General features: G+C 45.7%; 1 protein-coding gene across 1 annotated transcript in view; it reads left to right on the top strand.

Annotated features, from left to right (window-relative positions):
* LOC132390630 (prolyl 3-hydroxylase 2-like) overlaps positions 1-20,731 on the top strand; it is a 158,719-nt gene that overhangs the window by 116,966 nt on the left and 21,022 nt on the right. Inside the window, exon 9 of the mRNA XM_059963227.1 lies at positions 7,734-7,939. Coding sequence (XP_059819210.1) covers positions 7,734-7,939 — 206 coding nt within the window. The remainder of the gene's footprint in view (positions 1-7,733; positions 7,940-20,731) is intronic.

Here is a 20,731-nt window from a genome sequence, read left to right as displayed (position 1 = left end):
CTCTCAATCCCATTCTCCTTCCTTCTCCCTGGGACCTTTTGACATTCTAATTAAGAACTGGTCAACCTCAGCTTTAAAGTAACTTGGCCTCCACAGCTGGCTGTGGCAGTGAATTCCACAGATTCACCACCCTCTGGCTAAAGAAATTCCTCCCTCATCTTTGTTCTAAATGGACATCCCTCTATTATGAGGCTGTGTCCGCTGGTCCTCAACTCCCCCTCTATGGGAAATATCCTCTCATATCCACTTTATCTAGGCTGTTTAATATTCAGTAGGTTTCAGTGAGACCCCCCCCCCCCCCATTCTTCTAATACAGAGTACAGAGCCATCGAATCCTCATACATTAACCCTTTCATTCCCAGATCATTCTTGTGAACTGCACTGAACCATCTCCAACGTCAGCACATCCTTTCTTAGATAAGGGGCACAAGACTGCTCATTATACTCCCAATATGGACTGACCAGTGCCTTATAAAGCCTCAGCATCAAATCCTTGTTTCTGTATTCTAGTCCTCTTGAAATAAATGCTAACGTTGCATTTGCCTTCCTCACCACCGACTCAAGCTGCTAATTAACCTTGAGGGAATCCTGTACCAGGAAGTCCCTTGGCCCCTCGGATTTTTGATCCCTCAGAATCCCCTCTAGTCACCTACAGGTAGCTACCACAGATGTTAGGTTTTCTACTCGACTCTTAATTTTCTTTACCATCCTTGTTAAATACAAGCCCAATTTTAGTCACCCTCCAGTTTCCCCAGGATGATGCACACATCACAGCCAGGATTCCTGCAAGTTCCTCTCTAACTTCCCACTGTTGTTGAACACACTGTAGCAGACCAAGCCCAGGGGATTTATTCACCCTCACACTGTACCAGACCAGGCCCAGGGGATTTATTCACCCTCACACTGTACCAGACCAGGCCCAGGGGATTTATTCACCCTCACACTGTACCAGACCAGGCCCAGGGGATTTATTCACCCTCACACTGTACCAGACCAGGCCCAGGGGATTTATTCACCCTCACACTGTACCAGACCAGGCCCAGGGGATTTATTCACCCTCACACTGTACCAGACCAGGCCCAGGGGATTTATTCACCCTCACACTGTACCAGACCAGGCCCAGGGGATTTATTCACCCTCACACTGTACCAGACCAGGCCCAGGGGATTTATTCACCTATTCACTCTCACGTTGTACCAGACCAAGCCCAGGGGATTTATTCACCCTCACACTGTACCAGACCAGGCCCAGGGGATTTATTCACCCTCACACTGTACCAGACCAGGCCCAGGGGATTTATTCACCTATTCACTCTCACGTTGAACCAGACCAAGCCCAGGGGATTTATTCACCCTCACACTGTACCAGACCAGGCCCAGGGGATTTATTCACCCTCACACTGTACCAGACCAGGCCCAGGGGATTTATTCACCCTCACACTGTACCAGACCAGGCCCAGGGGATTTATTCACCCTCACACTATACCAGACCAGGCCCAGGGGATTTATTCACCCTCACATTGTACCAGACCAGGCCCAGGGGATTTAATCATCTATACACGTATATAGGTTGGTGGCAGAGAGTTCAGTAGTCTCACGGTCCGGGGGAAGAATTTTCCAATGTTCCTTAGATTCAGGATCAGTTCCTGAGGATTGGAGAATGGCCAATGTTATCCCACTTTTTAAGAAAGGAGGGAGGGAGAAAACAGAGAACTATCGTCCTGTCAGCCTGACATCAGTAGTGGGGAAGATGCTAGAGTCCATTATTAAAGATGAAATAGTGGCATATCTAGATAGCAGTGATAGGATTGGGCTGAGCCAGAATGGATTTACCAAGGGCAAATCATGCTTGACTAATCTATTGGAGTTTTTTTGAGGATGTAACCAGGAAGTTAGACAAGGGAGATCCAGTGGATGTAGTGTACCTCGATTTTCAGAAGGCATTTGATAAGGTCCCACATAGGAGATTGGTGGGTAAAATCAAAGCTCATGGCATTGGGGGGAAGACATTGACATGGATAGAAAACTGGTCTAGTGAGGTACCACAGGGCTCAGTATTGGGACCACAGCTGTTTACGATTTACATCAACAATTTAGATGAAGGCATTGAGAATAACATCAGCAAGTTTGCTGATGATACTAAGCTGGGTGGCAGTGTGACATGTGATGAGGATGTTAGGAGAATTCAGGGTGACTTGGATAGGCTGAGTGAGTGGGCAGATACTTGGCAGATGACGTTTAATGTGAATAAGTGTGAGGTTATCCACTTTGGGAGTAAGAACAGGAAGGCAGATTATTATCTGAATGGTGTAGAGTTAGGTAAGGGAAAAATACAAAGAGAGCTAGGAGTCCTTGTTCATCAGTCACTGAAGGTGAATGAGCAAGTGCAGCAGGTAGTGGAGAAGGCTAATGGAATGTTGGCCTTTATCACAAAGGGAATTGAGTACAAGAGCAAGGAAATCCTTTTGTATTTGTACAGGGCCCTGGTGAGACCACACCTGGAGTATTGTGTACAGTTTTGGTCTCCAGGGTTAAGGAAGGACATCCTGGCTGTAGAGGAAGTGCAGCATAGATTCACGAGGTTAATTCCTGGGATGTCCGGACTGTCTTACGCAGAGAGGTTAGAGAGATTGGGCTTGTACACGCTGGAATTAAGGAGATTGAGAGGGGATCTGATTGCAACATATAAGATTATTAAGGGATTGGACAAGATAGAGGCAGAAAATATGTTCCAGATGCTGGGAGAGTCCAGTACCAGAGGGCATGGTTTGAGAATAAGGGGTAGGTCATTTAGGACAGAGTTAAGGAAAAACTTCTTCTCCCAGAGAGTTGTGGGGGTCTGGAATGCACTGCCTCGGAAGGCAGTGGCGGCCAATTCTCTGGATGCTTTCAAGAAGGAGCTGGATAGGTATCTTATGGATAATGGAATCAAGGGATATGGGGACAAGGCAGGAACCGGGTATTGATAGTAGATGATCAGCCATGATCTCAGAATGGCGGTGCAGGCTCGAAGGGCCGAATGGTCTACTTCTGCACCTATTGTCTAAGAAGCTTTTTCCCATCTTAACAGTCCTTGTCCTAATGCCTAAAGTACCTCTTGCTTGATGGAGGGGACAAATCAATTGTTGGATGGAAAGGTTATTGACAGTGCTCCTGATAAATATCCTTGATATCCTGCCAGCAGGATGCCTTCTGGAGTAATGAACTATCTCGACGTCTGAAGTCAGCTTGTCTCAGCAGAGGAGAGGTGCTGATTGAGGGCTCCACCCTGGGATGTCCATATTGATCCTTGGGAATAGATAGAGAGCCAAACATCATTCCTTCCTAACAACAGAAGATACAGGAGGAGAATTAGGCCATTTGGCCCATCAAGTCTGCTCCATCATTTCATCATGGCTGATCCCATTTTCCCCATATCTTTTCATGCCAATCATCCTCTGCCTTAAATACACCCAACGACCTAGTCTCCACAGCTGCCTGTGGTAATAAATTCCACAAACACACCACGCGCTAGCTAAAGAAATTTCTCCACATCTCTGTTTTAAATGGACACCCTCTATCCTGAGGCTGTGTCCTCTTGTCCTAGACTCCCACACCATGGGAAACATCCCTTCCACATCTACTCTGTCTAGGCCTTTCAACATTCAAAAGATTTGAATGAGATCCCACTTCATCCTTCTGAATTCCAGTGAGTACAGACCCAGAGCCATCAGACGTTCCTTGTATGATAACACTGTCATTCCCGGAATCATCCTTGCAAACCTCCTCTGGACCCTCTCCAATGCCAGCACATCTTTTCTAGGATGAGGGGCCCAAAACTGTTCACAATACTCAAGCTGAGGCCTCACCAGTGCCTTATAAAGCCTCAGCATCACATCCCTGCTCTTGTATTCTAGACCTCTTGAAATGAATGCTAACATGGCATTTGCCTTCCTCAACTCTAACTCGACCTGCAAGTTGATCTTTAAGGTGTTCTGCACAAGGACTCCCAAGTCCCTTTGCATCTCAGATTTTTGAATTTAATTCCCTTTTTAGAAAATAGTTTTCTGACATTTAGTTATAATACCAAAGTTCTTGACCATTTATTTTTCTAACATTGTATTTCATTTACCATTTTCTTGCCCATTCTCCTAATCTAGTCCTTCTTCAGCCTCCCTGTTTCCTCAACACTATCTGTCCCTCCACCAATCTTTGTATCATCAGCAAACCTAGCAACAAGGACATCTATCCTGTCATCTAGTCCCCTGCGGAACACCACTGGTCACTGGCAGCCAGCCAGACAATTTTCCTTTTATTCCCACTCACTGCCTTCTGAAAGTCCAAATATACAACATCCACTGCATCTCCTTTAACTAATTGTCTCAAAGAATTCAACAGGCTAGTCAGGCAGGATTTTCCCTTAAGGAAACCATGCTGACTTTGTCCTATCTTGTCCTGTGTCACCAAATACTCCAAAACCTCATCCTTAACAACTGACCCCAACATCTTCCCAACCACTGAGGTCAGGCTAACTGGTCTATAATTTCCTTTCTGTTGCTGTCCTCCTTTTTTAAATGGTGAAGTGACATCTGCAATTTTCCAGTCCTCTGGTACCATGCCCGAGACCGATGATTTTTGAAAGATCATTCCTAATGCCTCCACAATTTCTGCTACTACCTCATTCAGAACCCTAGGGTGCAGTTCCTCTGGTCTGGGTGACCTGTGTACCCTTGGATCTTTCAGCTTTTTGAGCACCACCTCCCTTGTAATAGTAACTGCACCCACTCCTCTTCCCTCACACCCCTCAACATCTGGCACACTGTTAATGTCTTCCACAGTGAAGACTGATACAAAATACTCATTTAATTCATCTGCCATCTCCTTGGCCCCTGTTATTATTTCTCCGGCCTCATTTTCTAGCAGTTCTATATCCACTCTCATCTCTCTTTTTTTCATACTTGCAAAAGCTTTTACTATCCACTTCGATATTGTTTGCTAGCTTGCTTTCATATTTCATCTCTTTCATAAATATTTCATATTTAAAATGCTCTCCCTATTTTCCCACTAATTTTTGCTTTGTTGTATGCCCTCTCTTTTGCTTTTATAATAACTTTGACTTCCCTTGTCAGCCATGGTTGTACTATTTTGCAGTTTGAGTATTTTTTAATTTTTGGAGTACACATGTCCTGTGCCTTCCTCATTTTGCCCAGAAACGTATGGAATTGCAGCTCTGCTGACATCCCTGCCAGTTTACTTTGGCCAGCTCCTCCCATACCATAATTTCCTTTACTCCACTGAAACACTGCAACATCAGACTTTACTTTCTCCCTGTCAAATTTCAAGTTGAGCTCAGTCATATTGTGATCACTGTCTCCTAAGGGTCCCTTTACCTTAAACTCCCTAATCACCTCCGGTTCATTACATAACATCCAATCCAGTATACCTGATTCCCTAATGGGCTCAACAACAAACTGCTTTAAAAACCCATGACATACGCATTCAACAAACTCTCTCTTGAGATCCGTTACCAACCTGATAATCCCAATCAACCTGCGTGTTGAAATCTCCGATTATCATATTCCCATTTCTCCTGACAGTCACCCAGCTACTCACCTCCTGCAGTTTCGGGGTAACTACTTCCCTGTAACTTTGATTGATTATCCCCTCACTTTTCCATACAAGCTGAAGGTCATCCAGCTGCTGCTCCAGATCCCTAACATGGCCTTCAAGGAGCTGCAGCTGGATGCACTTTACGCAGATGTAGTTCCCTGGGAGATACTGAGGGCCGTTATTTGGTCTTAGACTCCGCCACTATAGGGAGCATCCTCTCCACATCCAGTCTATCGAGGCCTTTCACTATAGGGAGCGTCCTCTCCACATCCAGTCTATCTGGGCCTTTCACTATAGGGAGCATCCTCTCCACATCCAGTCTATTGAGGCCTTTCACTATAGGGAGCGTCCTCTCCACATCCAGTCTATCGAGGCCTTTCACTATAGGGAGCATCCTCTCCACATCCAGTCTATCGAGGCCTTTCACTATAGGGAGCATCCTCTCCACACCCACTCTATCGAGGCCTTTCACCATTCGATAGGCTTCAATGAGGTCACCTCTCATTCTTCTTATTCCAGTGAAACAGGCCCAGAGCCATCAGACACTCTTCACATGACAAGCCATTCAATCCTGGAATCATTTTCATGAACCTCCTTCGAACCCTCTCCAGTTTCTGCACATCCTTTCTAAGATAAGGCGCCCAAACCTGCTCACAATATTCTGCTAAGGGCTCACCAGTAATTTATAAAGTTTCAACATTACATCCTCTCTTTTATGTTCTAGTCTTCTTGAAATGTCTATTGTAGAGAGTGCAGAGGATGATTTTGGGAATGAATGGGTTAACGTATGAGAAGCGTTTGGCAGTAATCACTGGAATTTAGAAGAATGGGGGGAGGATCTCATTGAAACCTACTGAATGGTGAAAGGTCTTTTTTGAGAGGATGTTTCCTATGGCAAAGATACCCAGAACTATAGGGCACAGCCTCAAAATTGAGGGGCAACCTTTTAGAACAGAGGTAAGCAGGAATTTTTTTGGACAGAGTAGTGAATCTGTGGAATGCTCTGCCATAGACAGTGATAAAGGCCAAGTCAGTGCGCATATTTAAAGCAGAAGTTGATCATTTCTTGATCAGTCATGGCATCAAAGCTTATGGTGAGAAGTCAGGTGAATGGGGTTGAGTGGGATCCGGGATCAGTCATGATGGAATGGTGAAGCAGACTGGATGGGATGAATGGCCTAATTCTGCTCCTTTATCTTATGAATGTTAACATCACATTTGCCTTCCTTACCACAGACTCAACCTGAAAATTAACCCTTGGGGAATCTGCACAAAGACTCTCAAGTCCCTTTGCTTCTCAGTTTTTGGAAATTTCTCTGCATTTAGAGAATAGGCCTTTCATTTCTTCTACCGAAGTGCATGACCATACACTTCCTGATACTGTATTCCACCTGCCACTTCTTTGCCCAGTCTCCTAATCTGTCCTTCTGTAGCCTCTCTACTTCCTCAAACTACCTGCCCCTCCGCCTATCTTCATAAAGTCTGCAATCTTTGCAACAGAGCCATGCATGCCATCATCTGGATTATTGACGCGTATCACAGAAAGAATCTGTCCCAACACCGATCCCTGTGGAACACCACTAGTTGCCAGCCATTCAGAAACGGCTCCCTATATTACTATTCTTTGCTTCTGTCAATCAGTCACTGCTTTATCCATGCTAGAATCTTTTCTGTAATACCATGGGCTTATAGTTTGTTAAGCAGCCACATTTGTGGGATCTTGTCAAAGGACTCCTGAAAATCAGACTCCTTCTGTCGGTGCTGGGTTCCTGCAGCATTTTGTTTGGTAGCATCCAGTGGTACTACCTGCCCGTGGTAACATACGCCAAATGCTGGAGGGACTGAGCAGGTCAGGCAGAACATCGATGTGTCAGGCTGAGACCTTTCTTCAGGGCATTAGCCCCCACTGCCCTCTCAGAACAACTCCCCCCGCCCCCACTTGAAGGTGCCCCACGAGCGCCTCACGTGGTATGTTGTCCCACAAGGGAAGTTGTAGAGCCCTTGTATTGGAAGCTCCTCACTGTTGTGGGATAGAATGTGGCCACAGGACAGATGAACACACCAGTGGAATGGGATGAGCTGTTGCAACGACCCTCCATTGAACTCCTGGCTGTGCCAACTAGCTCCTGCTCTTCGTGTCCACAGGTCCCCAGCAACGAAGGTGCACACCCTGAAGAAACCACCGGCACCGGTATTGCAGAAGAAGAGGACAGGAAGGAAGGCTGATCGAAATCTGCGTGAAGGTACGAGATTGGAACCTACCCATAGAGCGTCTGTTCAGAGGATGTTGCTAGTGGTGGGGAGTCTGGCACCAGACGGACATTTATTTAGAAAGAATGCAGAGATGTATTGCTGAGGTTTTACCAGACATTGGTCAGATCACACTTGGAATACTGTGAGCAGTTCTAGGCTCCTTTTCTATGAAAAGACATGCAGGTATTTTCCTCAACAGTTCCCAGCCTTCTCTCCATAACCTTTGATTCCATGTCCAATCAAGAACCTATCAATCTCTGCCATAAGTACACCCAACAACCTGGCCTCCACAGCTGCCTGTGGTAATAGGTTAATAAATTCCACAGATACACCACCCTCTGGCTAAAGAAATTTCTCCCCATCTGTTTTGAATGAAAGCCCCTCTATCCTGAGGCTGTGCCAGCTTGTCCTCGACTCTCCAACCATGGGAAGCATCCTTTCCACATCAACTATGTGTAGGCCTTTCAACATTCGAAAGGTTTCAATGAGATCTCCCCCCCCCCACCCTTCTGAATTCCAGCGAGTACAGACCCAGAGCCATCAAACATCCCTCGTATGATAACCCTCTCATTCCTGGAATCATCCTTTTGAGCCTCCTCTGAACCCTCTCCAATTCCAGCACATCTTTTCTAAGATGAGCGGCCCAAAACTGTCCACAATACTCAAGGTGAGGCCTCACCAGTGCCTCATAAAGCCTCAGCATCGCATCCTTGCTCTTGTTTTCTAGACCTCTGCAAACGAATGCTAACATTGCATTTGCCTTCCTCATCACCCACTCAAGCTGCAAGTTAACCTTCAGGGTATTCTTCCAAACCCCTTTGCATCTCAGATCTTTTAATTTTCTCCACTTTTAAAAAATAATCTGCACATTTATTTCTACTACCAAAATACATGACCGTGCATTTTCCAGCAGTGTAGTTCATTTGCCACTTTCTTGCCCATTCTCCTCATCTGTCTAAGTCTTTCTGCATCCTACCTGTTTCCTCAACACTACCTGCCCCTCCACCAATCTTCGTTTCATCTGCTAACTTGGCAACACAGCCATCTGTTCCATCATCTAAGTCGTTTATATACAGCAGGAAAAGAAGTGGTCCCAGCACTGATCCCTGCAGAACACCACTAGTCACTGGCAGCCAACCAGAAAAGGATCCTTTTATTCCCACTCACTGCCTTCTTCCAATCAGCCAATGCTCTAAATACCATGGGCTCTTAACTTGGTTCGCAGCATCATGTGTGGAACCTTGTGAAAGGCCTTCTGAAAGTCCAAATATCACATCCCCTTTAACTATCCTACTTGTAATCTCCTCAAAGAATTCCAACAGGTTCATTAGACAAGATTTTCCCTTAAGGAAACCATACTGACTTTGTCATATCTTGTCCTGTGTCACCAAGTACTCCAAAACCTCATCCTTAACAATTGACTCCAACATCTTCCCAAATGCTGGGGTCAGGCTAATTGGTCTGTAATTTCCTTTCTGCTGCCTTCCTCCTTTCTTAAAGAGTGGAGTGATATTTGCAATTTTTGAGTCCTCTGGCACCATGCCAGAGTACAATGATCTTTTGAAAGATAATTTCTAATGCCACCACAATCTCTAACACTACCTCTTTTAGAACCCTAGGGTGCAGTTCCTCTGGGTGACTTATGTACCTTCAGGTCTTTCAGCTTTTTGAGCATCTTCTCTCGTAACCGTAACTATACCCACTTCTCTTCCTTCACACACTGCAATATCAGGTATACTGCTAGTGTCTTCCACAGTGAAGACTGACACAAAATACTCTTTTAGTTCATCAGCTATCTCCTTATCCCCCATTTTTATTTCTCTGTCCTCATTTTCTAGTGGTTCTATATCCACTCTTTCTTTTATTTTTTCTTACATACTTGAAAAAACTCTTACTATCCACTTTGATAATATTTGCAAGCTTGCTTTCATATTTCATCTTTACCCTTCTAATGATTCTTTTAGTTGCTCTCTGTAGGTTTTTAAAAACCTTCCAATCCACTGTCTTCCCACTAGTTTTTGCTTTGTTGTATGCCCTCTCATTTTCCCCAGAAATGTACAGCATTACAACTCTGCTGACATCCCTCCCAATTTATTTTGGCCAACTCCTCTCTCCACTGAAATCCTGCTACATCAGACTTTACTTTCTCCCTATCAAATTTCAAGTTGAACACAATCATATCGTGATCACTGGTTCCTAAGGGTTCTTTTACCTTAAGCTCCCGACTCACCTCCGGTTCATTACATAACACCCAATCCAGTATAGCTGATCCCCTAGTAGACTCAACGACAAACTGCTTAAAAAGCCATCTTCACTAAACTCACTCTCTTGAGATCCAATACCAACCTGATTTGATTGTGACTATAATAACATTGCCCTTTTGCCACGACTTTTCTATTTCCTGTTGTAATCTGTGGTCCAATACCAGCCACTGTTGGGAGACCTGCATGCAATTGCTTTCAGGGTCCTTTTACCCGTGCAGTTTCTTAACTCAAGCCACGAAGATTCAACATCTTTCTACTGATTTGATGCCATTCTTTACCAGCAGAGCCACCCCCCCCCTCTGCCTACCTTCCTATCCCTCAGATATAATGTGTAACCTTAGACATTCAGCTCCCAACTACAACCATCCTTCAGCCACGATTCAGTGATGGCCACAACATCATAGCTGGCAATCTGTAATAGTGCAACAAGATCATCCACCTTATTTCTCACACTACACGCATTGAGATATAACACCTTGAAAACCATATTTGCTGCCCTTTTTGATTTTGCATCCCTAATGTATTGATACTCACCCTGTTGTCTGTGACTGTATCCCATCATCTACCTTTCCCGACAGTCTGACTGCACGCTCTCTTTACTTTTTTACAATCCGTCTTATCCTGAGTTTCATCACTCCAGTTCCTAAACCCCTGCCAAATTAGTATAAACCCTCCCCAACAGCTCTAAGAAATCTGCCCACGAGAATATTGGTCCCCCTTGGGTTCAGGTGCAAACCATCACTTTTGAACAGGTCATACCTCGCCCAGAAGAGATCCTAAAGATCCGAGAGCCTGAAGCCCTGCCCCCTGCACCAGCTTCTCAGCCACACCTTAATTTGCCAGATCACCCTGTTCCCACCCTCACTAGTGCGTGGCACAGGCAGCAATCCTGAAGTTACTACCCTGGCGGTCCTGCTTCTCGGCTTTCTAACCAGCTCTCTAAAATCTCTTTTCAGGACCTCATTGCTTTTTCCTCCACTATCTTTGGTACCAATATGTGCCAAGACATCTGGCTGCTCTCCCTCCCTCTCCAAAATGTTGTGGACATGACCTGAGACGTCCCTAACCCTGGCATCTGGGAGGCAACATACCACCCGGGTGTCCGTTCACATCCACAGAATCTCCAGTCTATTGAGTCCCCTATCTCCCACTCCCATTGTCTCCCTCTTTTCCTTCTGCACCACAGACCCATGCTCAGTACCTGTAACACGGTTGCCGTGATATTCCCCCGGGAGGTCATTCCCCACAACAGTACCCAAAGTGGTATTTTTGTGGGGAATGGCCACAGGGTGCTCTGCTTCAACTGCCTGATTCCTCCTGACAGTCGTCTAGCTACTCGCCTTCTGCAACTTTGGGTTGACTACTCCGATCGATCATCTCCTCACTCTCCCATGCAAGCCGAAGCTCATCCAGTTGCTGCTCCAGATCCCTAACACGGTCTTCAAGGAGCTGCTGCTGGATGCACTTCACGCAGTTGTAGTTCCCAGAGATTTTCTGGGTCTTCCAGGACTCCAACATCCGGTATGAAGAACACACAACCGCCATTTTCTCTACCAGGTTCAGTAAGAGAAGAACAAAAAAACCCTTAATGAAGCCTACCTAGAGCCAATGCCTCTTCCAAGCCAAAGCCTTCTTTGAGCCAAAACCTGCCACTTCTACTCTCGCCACTGGCCTATCCACGACAACGGCCGCTCCACTTGTCCCTCCTGTACTTGTATTTTGTTTGCAGTGCTCTGCTCCTGCCACTGATCGGGCCTCTGCAATGGTCAAACACCCGCGAATCTCTCTTTTTAAGCATTGCCGACCTGCGAGATACGCCTTCGCAAAACTCTGCACCCGCCGCTGATAAGTCCTCAACAATCGGGGTTCATAGAAACAAAGAAACCCTACAATACAATGCAGGTCCTTTTGCCGAACATGTCCCTACCTTAGAAATTGCTAGGCTTCCCCATAGCCCTCTATTTTACTAAGCTCCATGTACCTATCCAAAAGTCTCTTAAAAGACCCTATCGTATCCGCCTCCACCACTGTTGCCAGCAGCTCATTCCATGCACTCACCACTCTCTGAGTAATAAACTTACCCCTAACATCTCCTCTGTACCTGCTCCCCAGCACCTTAAACTTGAGTTCTCTTGTGGCAACCATTTCAGCCCTGGGTAGCCTCTGACTATCCACACAATCAATGCCTCTCATCATCTTGTACACCTCTATCAGGTCACCTCTCATCCTTCGTCACTTCAAGGAGAAAAGGCCAAGTTCACTCAACCTATTCTCATAAGGCATGCTCCCCAATCCAGGCAACGTCCTTGTAAATCTCCTCTGCACCCTTCCTGTGGCTTCCACATCCTTCCTGTAGTGAGGTGACCAAAACTAAGCAGAGTACTCCAAGTGGGGTCTGACCAGGGTCCTGTATAGCTGCAACATTACCTCTCGGCTCCTAAATTCAATTCCATGATTGATGAGGGCCAATGCACCGTTCGCCGCCTTAACCTCAGTTGCTTTGAGCATCCTAAAGACTCAGCCTCCACATGGCCAAGACTCTTACCATTAATACTATATTCTGTCATTGTATTTGACCTACCAAAATGAACCACTTCACACTTATCTGGGTTAAACTCCATCTGCCACTTCTCAACCCAGTTTTGCATCCTATCAATGTCCCGTTGTAATCTCCAACAGCCCTCCACACTATCCACAATACCCACAACCTTTGTTTCATCAGCAAAGTTACTAACCCATCCCTCCACTTCCTCATCCAGGTCAGTTATAAAAATCACGAAGGATCCCAGAACAGATCCCTGAGACACACCACTGGTCACCGACCTCCATGCAGAATATGATCTGTCTACAACCACTCTTTGCCTTCTGTGGGCAAGCCAGTTCTGGATCCACAAAGCAATGTCCCGTTGGATACCATGGCCTCCTTACTTTCTCAATAAGCCTTGTGTGGGGTTCCCTATCAAGTGCATTGCTAAAATCCATGTACACTACATCTACTGCTCTTCCTTCATCAATGTGTTTAGTCACGTCCTCAAAATATTCAATCAGGCTCGTAAGGCACGACCTGCCCTTGACAAAGCCATGCTGACTATTCCTAATAAAGGAGCCATTAGGAGGTAGTGATCATAATATGATAAGTTTTTATCTGCAATTTGAGAAGGATAAGGGCAGCTCGGAGGTGTCAGTGTTGCAGTTGAACAGAGGAAACTATGGAGCCATGAGGGAGGAGCTGGCCAAAGTTGACTGGATGGATAGCCTAGCAGAAAAGACAGTAGAACAGCAATGGCAGGTATTCTTGGGAATAATGCACAAGGTGCAAAATCAGTTCACCCCCCAGAGAAGGAAGGATTCAAAGGGGGGAAAGGGGCCACAGTGGTTGACAAAGGAAGTCAGAGATTGCATAGCATTAAAAAAAAGGAAGTTTGACAGAGCTAAGGTGAGTGGGAGGACAGATGATTGGGAAGTTTTTAAGGAAGAACAGAACTTAACTAAAAAGGAAATACAGGGAGAAAAAATGAGGTACGAACGCAAGCTAGCAAGGAATATAAAGGAGGATAGCAAAAGCTTTTTTTTAGGTACGTGAAGAGAAAGAAGATAGTTAAGAACAATGTTGGGCCCTTGAAGAATGAATTGGGTGAAATTGTTATGGGAAACAGAGAAATGGCAGAAGAATTTAATAAGTACTTTAGATCTGTCTTCACTAGGGAAGACACAAGCAATCTCCCAGATGTATGGATGGGCCAAGGACATAGGGTAACAGAGGAAATGAAACAGATTGACATTAGGAAGGAAACGATGATGAGTAGACTGATGGGACTGAAGGCTGACAAATCCCCAGGTCCAGATGGTCTGCATCCTAGGGTACTAAAGGAGGTGGCTCTGGAAATTGCGGATGCATTGGTAATAATTTTCCAATGTTCCTTAGATTCAGGATCAGTTCCTGAGGATTGGAGAATGGCTAATGTTATCCCACTTTTTAAGAAAGGAGGGAGGGAGAAAACAGAGAACTATCGTCCTGTCAGCCTAACATCAGTAGTGGGGAAGATGCTAGAGTCCATTATTAAAGATGAAATAGTGGCATATCTAGATAGCAGTGATAGGATTGGGCCGAGCCAGCATGGATTTACCAAGGGCAAATCATGATTGACTAATCTGTTGGAGTTTTTGGAGGATGTAACCAGGAAGGTAGACAAGGGAGATCCAGTGGATGTAGTGTACCTTGATTTTCAGAAGGCATTTGATAAGGTCCCACATAGGAGATTGGTGGGTAAAATCAAAGCTCATGGCATTGGAGGGAAGATATTGACATGGATAGAAAACTGGTTGGCAGATAGAAAGCAAAGGGTAGCGGTGAATGGGTGTTTCTCGGAATGGCAGGTGGTGACTAGTGGGGTGCCATAGGGCTCGGTATTGGGACCACAGCTGTTTACGATTTACATCAACGATTTAGATGAAGGCATTGAGAATAACATCAGCAAGTTTGCTGATGATACTAAGCTGGGTGGCAGTGTGACATGTGATGAGGATGTTAGGAGAATTCAGGGTGACTTGGATAGGCTGAGTGAGTGGGCGGATACTTGGCAGATGACGTTTAATGTGAATAAGTGTGAGGTTATCCACTTTGGGAGTAAGAACAGGAAGGCAGATTATTATCTGAACGGTGTAGAGTTAGGTAAGGAAGAAATACAAAGAGATCTAGGAGTCCTTGTTCATCAGTCACTGAAGGTGAATGAGCAAGTGCAGCAGGCAGTGAAGAAGGCTAATGGAATGTTGGCCTTTATTACAAAGGGAATTGAGTACGAGAGCAAGGAAATCCTCTTGCATTTGTACAGAACCCTGGTGAGACCACACCTGGAGTATTGTGTACAGTTTTGGTCTCCAGGATTAAGGAAGGACATCCTGGCTGTAGAGGAAGTGCAGCGTAGATTCACGAGGTTAATTCCTTGGGTGTCCGGACTGTCTTACGCGGAGAGGTTAGAGAGACTGGGCTTGTACATGCTGGAATTAAGGAGATTGAGAGGGGATCTGATTGCAACATATAAGATTATTAAGGGATTGGACAAGATAGAGGCAGGAAATATGTTCCAGATGCTGGGAGAGTCCAGTACCAGAGGGCATGGTTTGAGAATAAGGGGTAGGTCATTTAGGACAGAGAAGGAAAAACTTCTTCTCCCAGAGAGTTGTGGGGGTCTGGAATGCACTGCCTCAGAAGGCAGTGGAGGCCAATTCTCTGGATGCTTTCAAGAAGGAGCTAGATAGGTACCTTATGGATAGGGGAATCAAGGGATATGGGGACAAGGCAGGAACCGGGTATTGATAGTAGATGATCAGCCATGATCTCAGAATGGCGGTGCAGGCTCGAAGGGCCGAATGGTCTACTTCTGCACCTATTGTCTGTAAAACCCCAAGGCATTCTACAAGTATGTAAAGAGCAGGAGGATAAGACATAAAAGAACAGGACCTATCAAGTGTGACAGTGGGAAAGTGTGTAGGGAACCAGAGGAAATAGCAGAGGTACTTAATGAATACTTTACTTCAGTATTCACCATGGAAAAGGATCTTAGTGATTGTAGTGATGACTTTCAGCAGACTGAAATGCTTGAGCCTGTAGATATTAAGAAAGAGGATGTGCTGGAGCTTTTGGAAAGCATAAAGTTGGATAACTTGATGGGACCGGATGAGATGTACCCCAGGCTACTGTGGGAGGCGAGGGAGGAGATCGCTGAGCTTCTGGCGATGATCTGTGCATCATTAATGGGGATGGGAGAGGTTCCAGAGAATTCGAGGGTTGCGAATGTTGTTTCTTTATTCAAGAAAGGGAATAGAGGTAGCCCAGGAAATTATAGACCAGTGAGTCTTACTTCAGTGGTTGGTAAGTTGATGGAGAAGGTCCTGAGAAGCAGGATTTATGAACATTTGGAGAGGCATAATGTGATTAGACAATAGACAAAAGGTGCAGAAGTAGACCATTCGGCCCTTCGAGCCTGCACCACCATTTTGAGATCATCCTTCCTATGCACACAGAATCGACTGTCTGACCCCCTGACTATAGAGTCCCCTATCACTACTGCCTTTCTCTTCCCTTCCCTACCCTTCTGAGTCACAGGGCTGGTCTCTGTGCCGGAGGTACGGCCACTGTCATATCCCCCAGGTAGGCTGTTCTCCCCCCCCCCCCCCCCCGCCCCAAACAGTACTCAAACAGGAGTACTTATTGTCAAGGGATACAGCCACTGGGGTACTCTCTAGTACCTGACTCTTCCCCTTCCCCCTCCTGACTGTTACATTTCCTGCCACTGTCTGTAAGGTGTTTGTTTGTTCTCCCTGTGACAGAATGGGAGGGGCCATGTGTGCTGAGGTCAGTATTTTAATGCTTGTACATACATCAATTTGAGGAAACTATGGGAGAGGAGGTTAGTTCACCAGTAGAGCAAGTAAAGAGACAGTGTGTGAGGGAGGAAAGGCGGGTGATGGAGAAGGGATACTCTCAGCCCGAAGATGTAGGGGAAAAAAAAAGGATAATAAATTTGAATGTATTGTTAGGAATGAAAAGAGAGGAGGAGGTGGAGAGTATCTTAAATGTATCTATTTTAATGCTAGGAGCATTGTAAGAAAGGTGGATGAGCTTAAAGCGTGGATTGATACCTGGAATTATGATGTTGTAGCTATTAGTGAAACATGGTTGCAGGAAGGGTGTGATTGGCAACTAAATATTCCTGGATTTAGTTGCTTCAGGTGTGATAGAGTAGGAGGGGCCAGAGGAGGAGGTGTTGCATTGCTTGTCCGAGAAAATCTTATGGCGGTGCTTTGGAAGGATAGATTAGAGAGCTCCTCTAGGGAGGCTATTTGGGTGGAGTTGAGGAATGGGAAAGGTGTAGTAACACTGATAGGAGTGTATTATAGTCCACCTAATGGGGCGCGTGAGTTGGAAGAGCAAATGTGTAAGGAGATAGCAGATATTTGTAGTAAACACAAGGTGGTGATTGTGGGAGATTTTAATTTTCCACACATAGACTGGGAAGCTCATTCTGTAAAAGGGCTGGATGGATTAGAGTTTGTGAAATGTGTGCAGGATAGTTTTTTGCAACAGTACATAGAAGTACCAACTAGAGATGGGGCAGTGTTGGATCTCCTCTTAGGGAATGCGATAGGTCAGCTGACAGATGTACGTGTTGGGGAGCACTTTGGGTCCAGTGATCACAATAGCATTAGCTTCAATATAATTATGGAGAAGGACAGGACAGGACCTAGAGTTGAGATTTTTGATTGGAGAAAGGCTAACTTTGAGGAGATGCGAAGGGATTTAGAGAGAGTGGATTGTGGCAAGTTGTTTTATGGGAAGGATGTAATAGAGAAATGGAGGTCATTTAAGGGTGAAATGATGAGGGTACAGAATCTTTATGTTCCTGTTAGGTTGAAAGGAAAGGTTAAAGGTTTGAAAGCACCATGGTTTTCAAGGGATATTAGAAATTTGGTTCGGAAAAAGAGGGATGTCTACAATAGATATAGGCAGCATGGAGTAAAGGAATTGCTTGAGGAATATAAAGAATGTAAAAGGAATCTTAAGAAAGAGATTAGAAAAGCTAAAAGAAGATACGAGGTTGGTTTGGCAAATAAGGTGAAAGTAAATCCGAAAGGTTTCTACAGTTATATTAAAAGCAAGAGGGTAGTGAGGGATAAAATTGGCCCCTTAGAGAATCAGAGTGGTCAGCTATGTGTGGAGCCAAGGGAGATGGGAGAGATTTTGAATGATTTCTTCTCTTCAGTATTCACTAAGGAGAAGGATATTGAATTGTGTAAGGTGTGGGAAACAAGTAAGGAAGTTATGGAACCTATGACAATTAAAGAGGTGGAGGTACTGGCGCTTTTAAGAAGTTTAAAAGTGGATAAATCTCCGGGTCCTGACAGGATATTCCCCCGGACCTTGAGGGAAGTTTCTGTAGAAATAGCAGGAGCTCTGACGGAGATCTTTAAGATGTCATTAGAAACGGGATTGTGCCGGAGGATTGACGTATTGCTCATGTGGTTCCATTGTTTAAAAAGGGTTCTGGAAGTAAGCCTAGCAATTACAGACCTGTCAGTTTGACATCAGTGGTGGGTAAATTGATGGAAAGTATTCTTAGAGATAGTATTTATAATTATCTGGATAGACGGGATCTGATTAGAAGTAGCCAGCATGGATTTGTGCGTGGAAGGTCATGTTTGACAAACCTTATTGAATTTTTTGAAGAAGTTACGAGGAATGTTGACGAGGGTAAGGCAGTGGATGTAGTCTATATGGACTTCAGCAAAGCCTTTGACAAAGTTCCACATGGAAGGTTAGTTAAGAAGGTTCAGTCGTTAGGTATTAATGCTGGAGTAATAAAATGGATTCAACAGTGGCTAGATGGGAGATGCCAGAGAGTAGTGGTGGATAATTGTTTATCGGGATGGAGGCCGCTGACTAGCGGGGTGCCTCAGGGATCTGTTTTGGGCCCAATGTTGTTTGTAATATACATAAATGATCTGGATGATGAGGTGGTAAATTGGATTAGTAAGTATGCCGATGATACTAAGGTAGGAGGTGTTGTGGATAATGAGGTGGATTTTCAAAGCTTGCAGGGAGATTTATGTCGGTTAGAAGAATGGGCTGAACGTTGGCAGATGGAGTTTAATGCTGAGAAGTGTGAGGTTCTACATTTTGGCAGGAATAATCCAAATAGAACATACAGGGTAAATGGTAGGGCATTGAGGAATGCAGAGGAACAGAGAGATCTAGGAATAACAGTGCATAGTTCCCTGAAGGTGGAGTCTCATGTAGATAGGGTGGTGAAGAAGGCTTTTGGAACGCTGGCCTTTATAAATCAAAGCATTGAGTACAGAAGTTGGAATGTAATGTTAAAATTGTACAAAGCATTGGTAAGGCCAAATTTGGAATATTGTGTGCAGTTCTGGTCACCGAATTATAGGAAAGATATCAATAAATTAGAGAGAGTGCAGAGACGATTTACTAGGATGTTACCTGGGTTTCAACACTTAAGTTACAGAGAAAGGTCTCTATTCATTGGAGCGTAGAAGGTTGAGGGGGGATTTGATCGAGGTATTTAAAATTTTGAGAGGGATAGATAGAGTTGACGTGAATAGGCTGTTTCCATTGAGAGTAGGGGAGATTCAAACGAGAGGACATGATTTGAGAGTTAGGGGCAGAAGTTTAAGGGAAACACGAAGGGGTATTTCTTTACTCAGAGAGTGATAGCTGTGTGGAATGAGCTTCCTGTAGAAATAGTAGAGGCCAGTTCAGTTGTGTCATTTAAGGTAAAATTGGATAGGTATATGGACAGGAAAGGAGTGGAGGGTTATGGGCTGAGTGTGGGTAGGTGGGACTAGGTGAGATTAAGAGTTCGGCATGGACTAGGAGGGCCGAGATGGCCTGTTTCCGTGCTGTGATTGTTATATGGTTTTGTTATATACTGTTTGACCATAAAGCAGAATTAGCCATTCAGCCCATCAAGTCTGCCCCACCATTCCATCATGGCGGATTGATTATGCCCATTCTCCTGCCTTCCCCGTAACCTTTGACACTCTAGTTAAGAATCTATCGGCCTCCTTCAGTCCTGGAGTCCCCCACTTTCCACTCTATTTAGTCCTTTCAATATCTGATGATAGACATCCCACCTCTCCCAAAAGTTCTGGAGTCTCCTGCATATTGACACCCACAAATTATACACAATATCCCAGAAATCAGTATGTTTGTGAGGGAGGGGAAGAGCGAGAGGGAGCACCCTGATTGGTCTCTCTTTGTGCTAAGTAGACCTATCAGTTTTCTCTGTGGGTGGGCTTTACTCTCTCTCTCTCTCTCTCTCTCTCTCTCTCTCTCTCTCTCTCTCTCCTCTCCTCTCCCCCCCTCTCTCTCCCCCTCCCCCCCTCTCTCTCCCCCCCTCTCTCTCCCCCCCTCTCTCTCCCCCCCTCTCTCTCCCCCCCTCTCTCTCCCCCCCTCTCTCTCCCCCCCTCTCTCTCCCCCCCTCTCTCTCCCCCTCTCTCTCCCCCCCTCTCTCCCTCTCTCTCTTCCCCCTCTCCCTCTCTCTCTTCCCCCTCTCCCTCTCTCTCTTCCCCCTCTCCCTCTCTCTCTTCCCCCTCTCCCTCTCTTCCCCTCTCCCTCTCTTCCCCCCTCTCTCTCTTCCCCCCTCTCTCTCTCTCCCCTCTCTCTCTCTCTCTCTCTTCCCCCCTCTCTCTCTCTCTCTTCCCCTCTCTCTCTCTTCCCCCTCTCTCTCTCTCTCTTCCTCTCTCTCTCTCCCCCCCTCTCTCTCTCTCCCCCCTCTCTCTCTCTCTCCCCCTCTCTCTCTCCCCCCTCTCTCCCCCTCTCTCTCTCTCCCCCTCTCTCTCTCCCCCTCTCTCTCTCCCCCTCTCTCTCCCTCCCCCCTCTCTCGCTCTCTCTTCCCCTCTCTCTCTCTCTTCCCCCCCTCTCTCTCTCTCTCTTCCTCTCTCTCTCTCTTCCTCTCTCTCTCTCCCCCCTCTCTCTCTCTCTTCCCCTCTCTCTCTCTCTCTTCCCCCTCTCTCTCTCTCTCTTCCTCTCTCTCTCTCTCCCCCCCTCTCTCTCTCTCCCCCCCTCTCCCTCTCTCTCTTCCCCCTCTCCTCTCTCTCCCCCCTCTC

This window comes from Hypanus sabinus, chromosome 2 (assembly GCF_030144855.1).
Source record: "Hypanus sabinus isolate sHypSab1 chromosome 2, sHypSab1.hap1, whole genome shotgun sequence".
NCBI classification, from domain to species: domain Eukaryota; kingdom Metazoa; phylum Chordata; class Chondrichthyes; order Myliobatiformes; family Dasyatidae; genus Hypanus; species Hypanus sabinus.
Note: the sequence above shows the minus strand (reverse complement) of the source record. Positions and strands in the feature narration are given on the sequence as shown.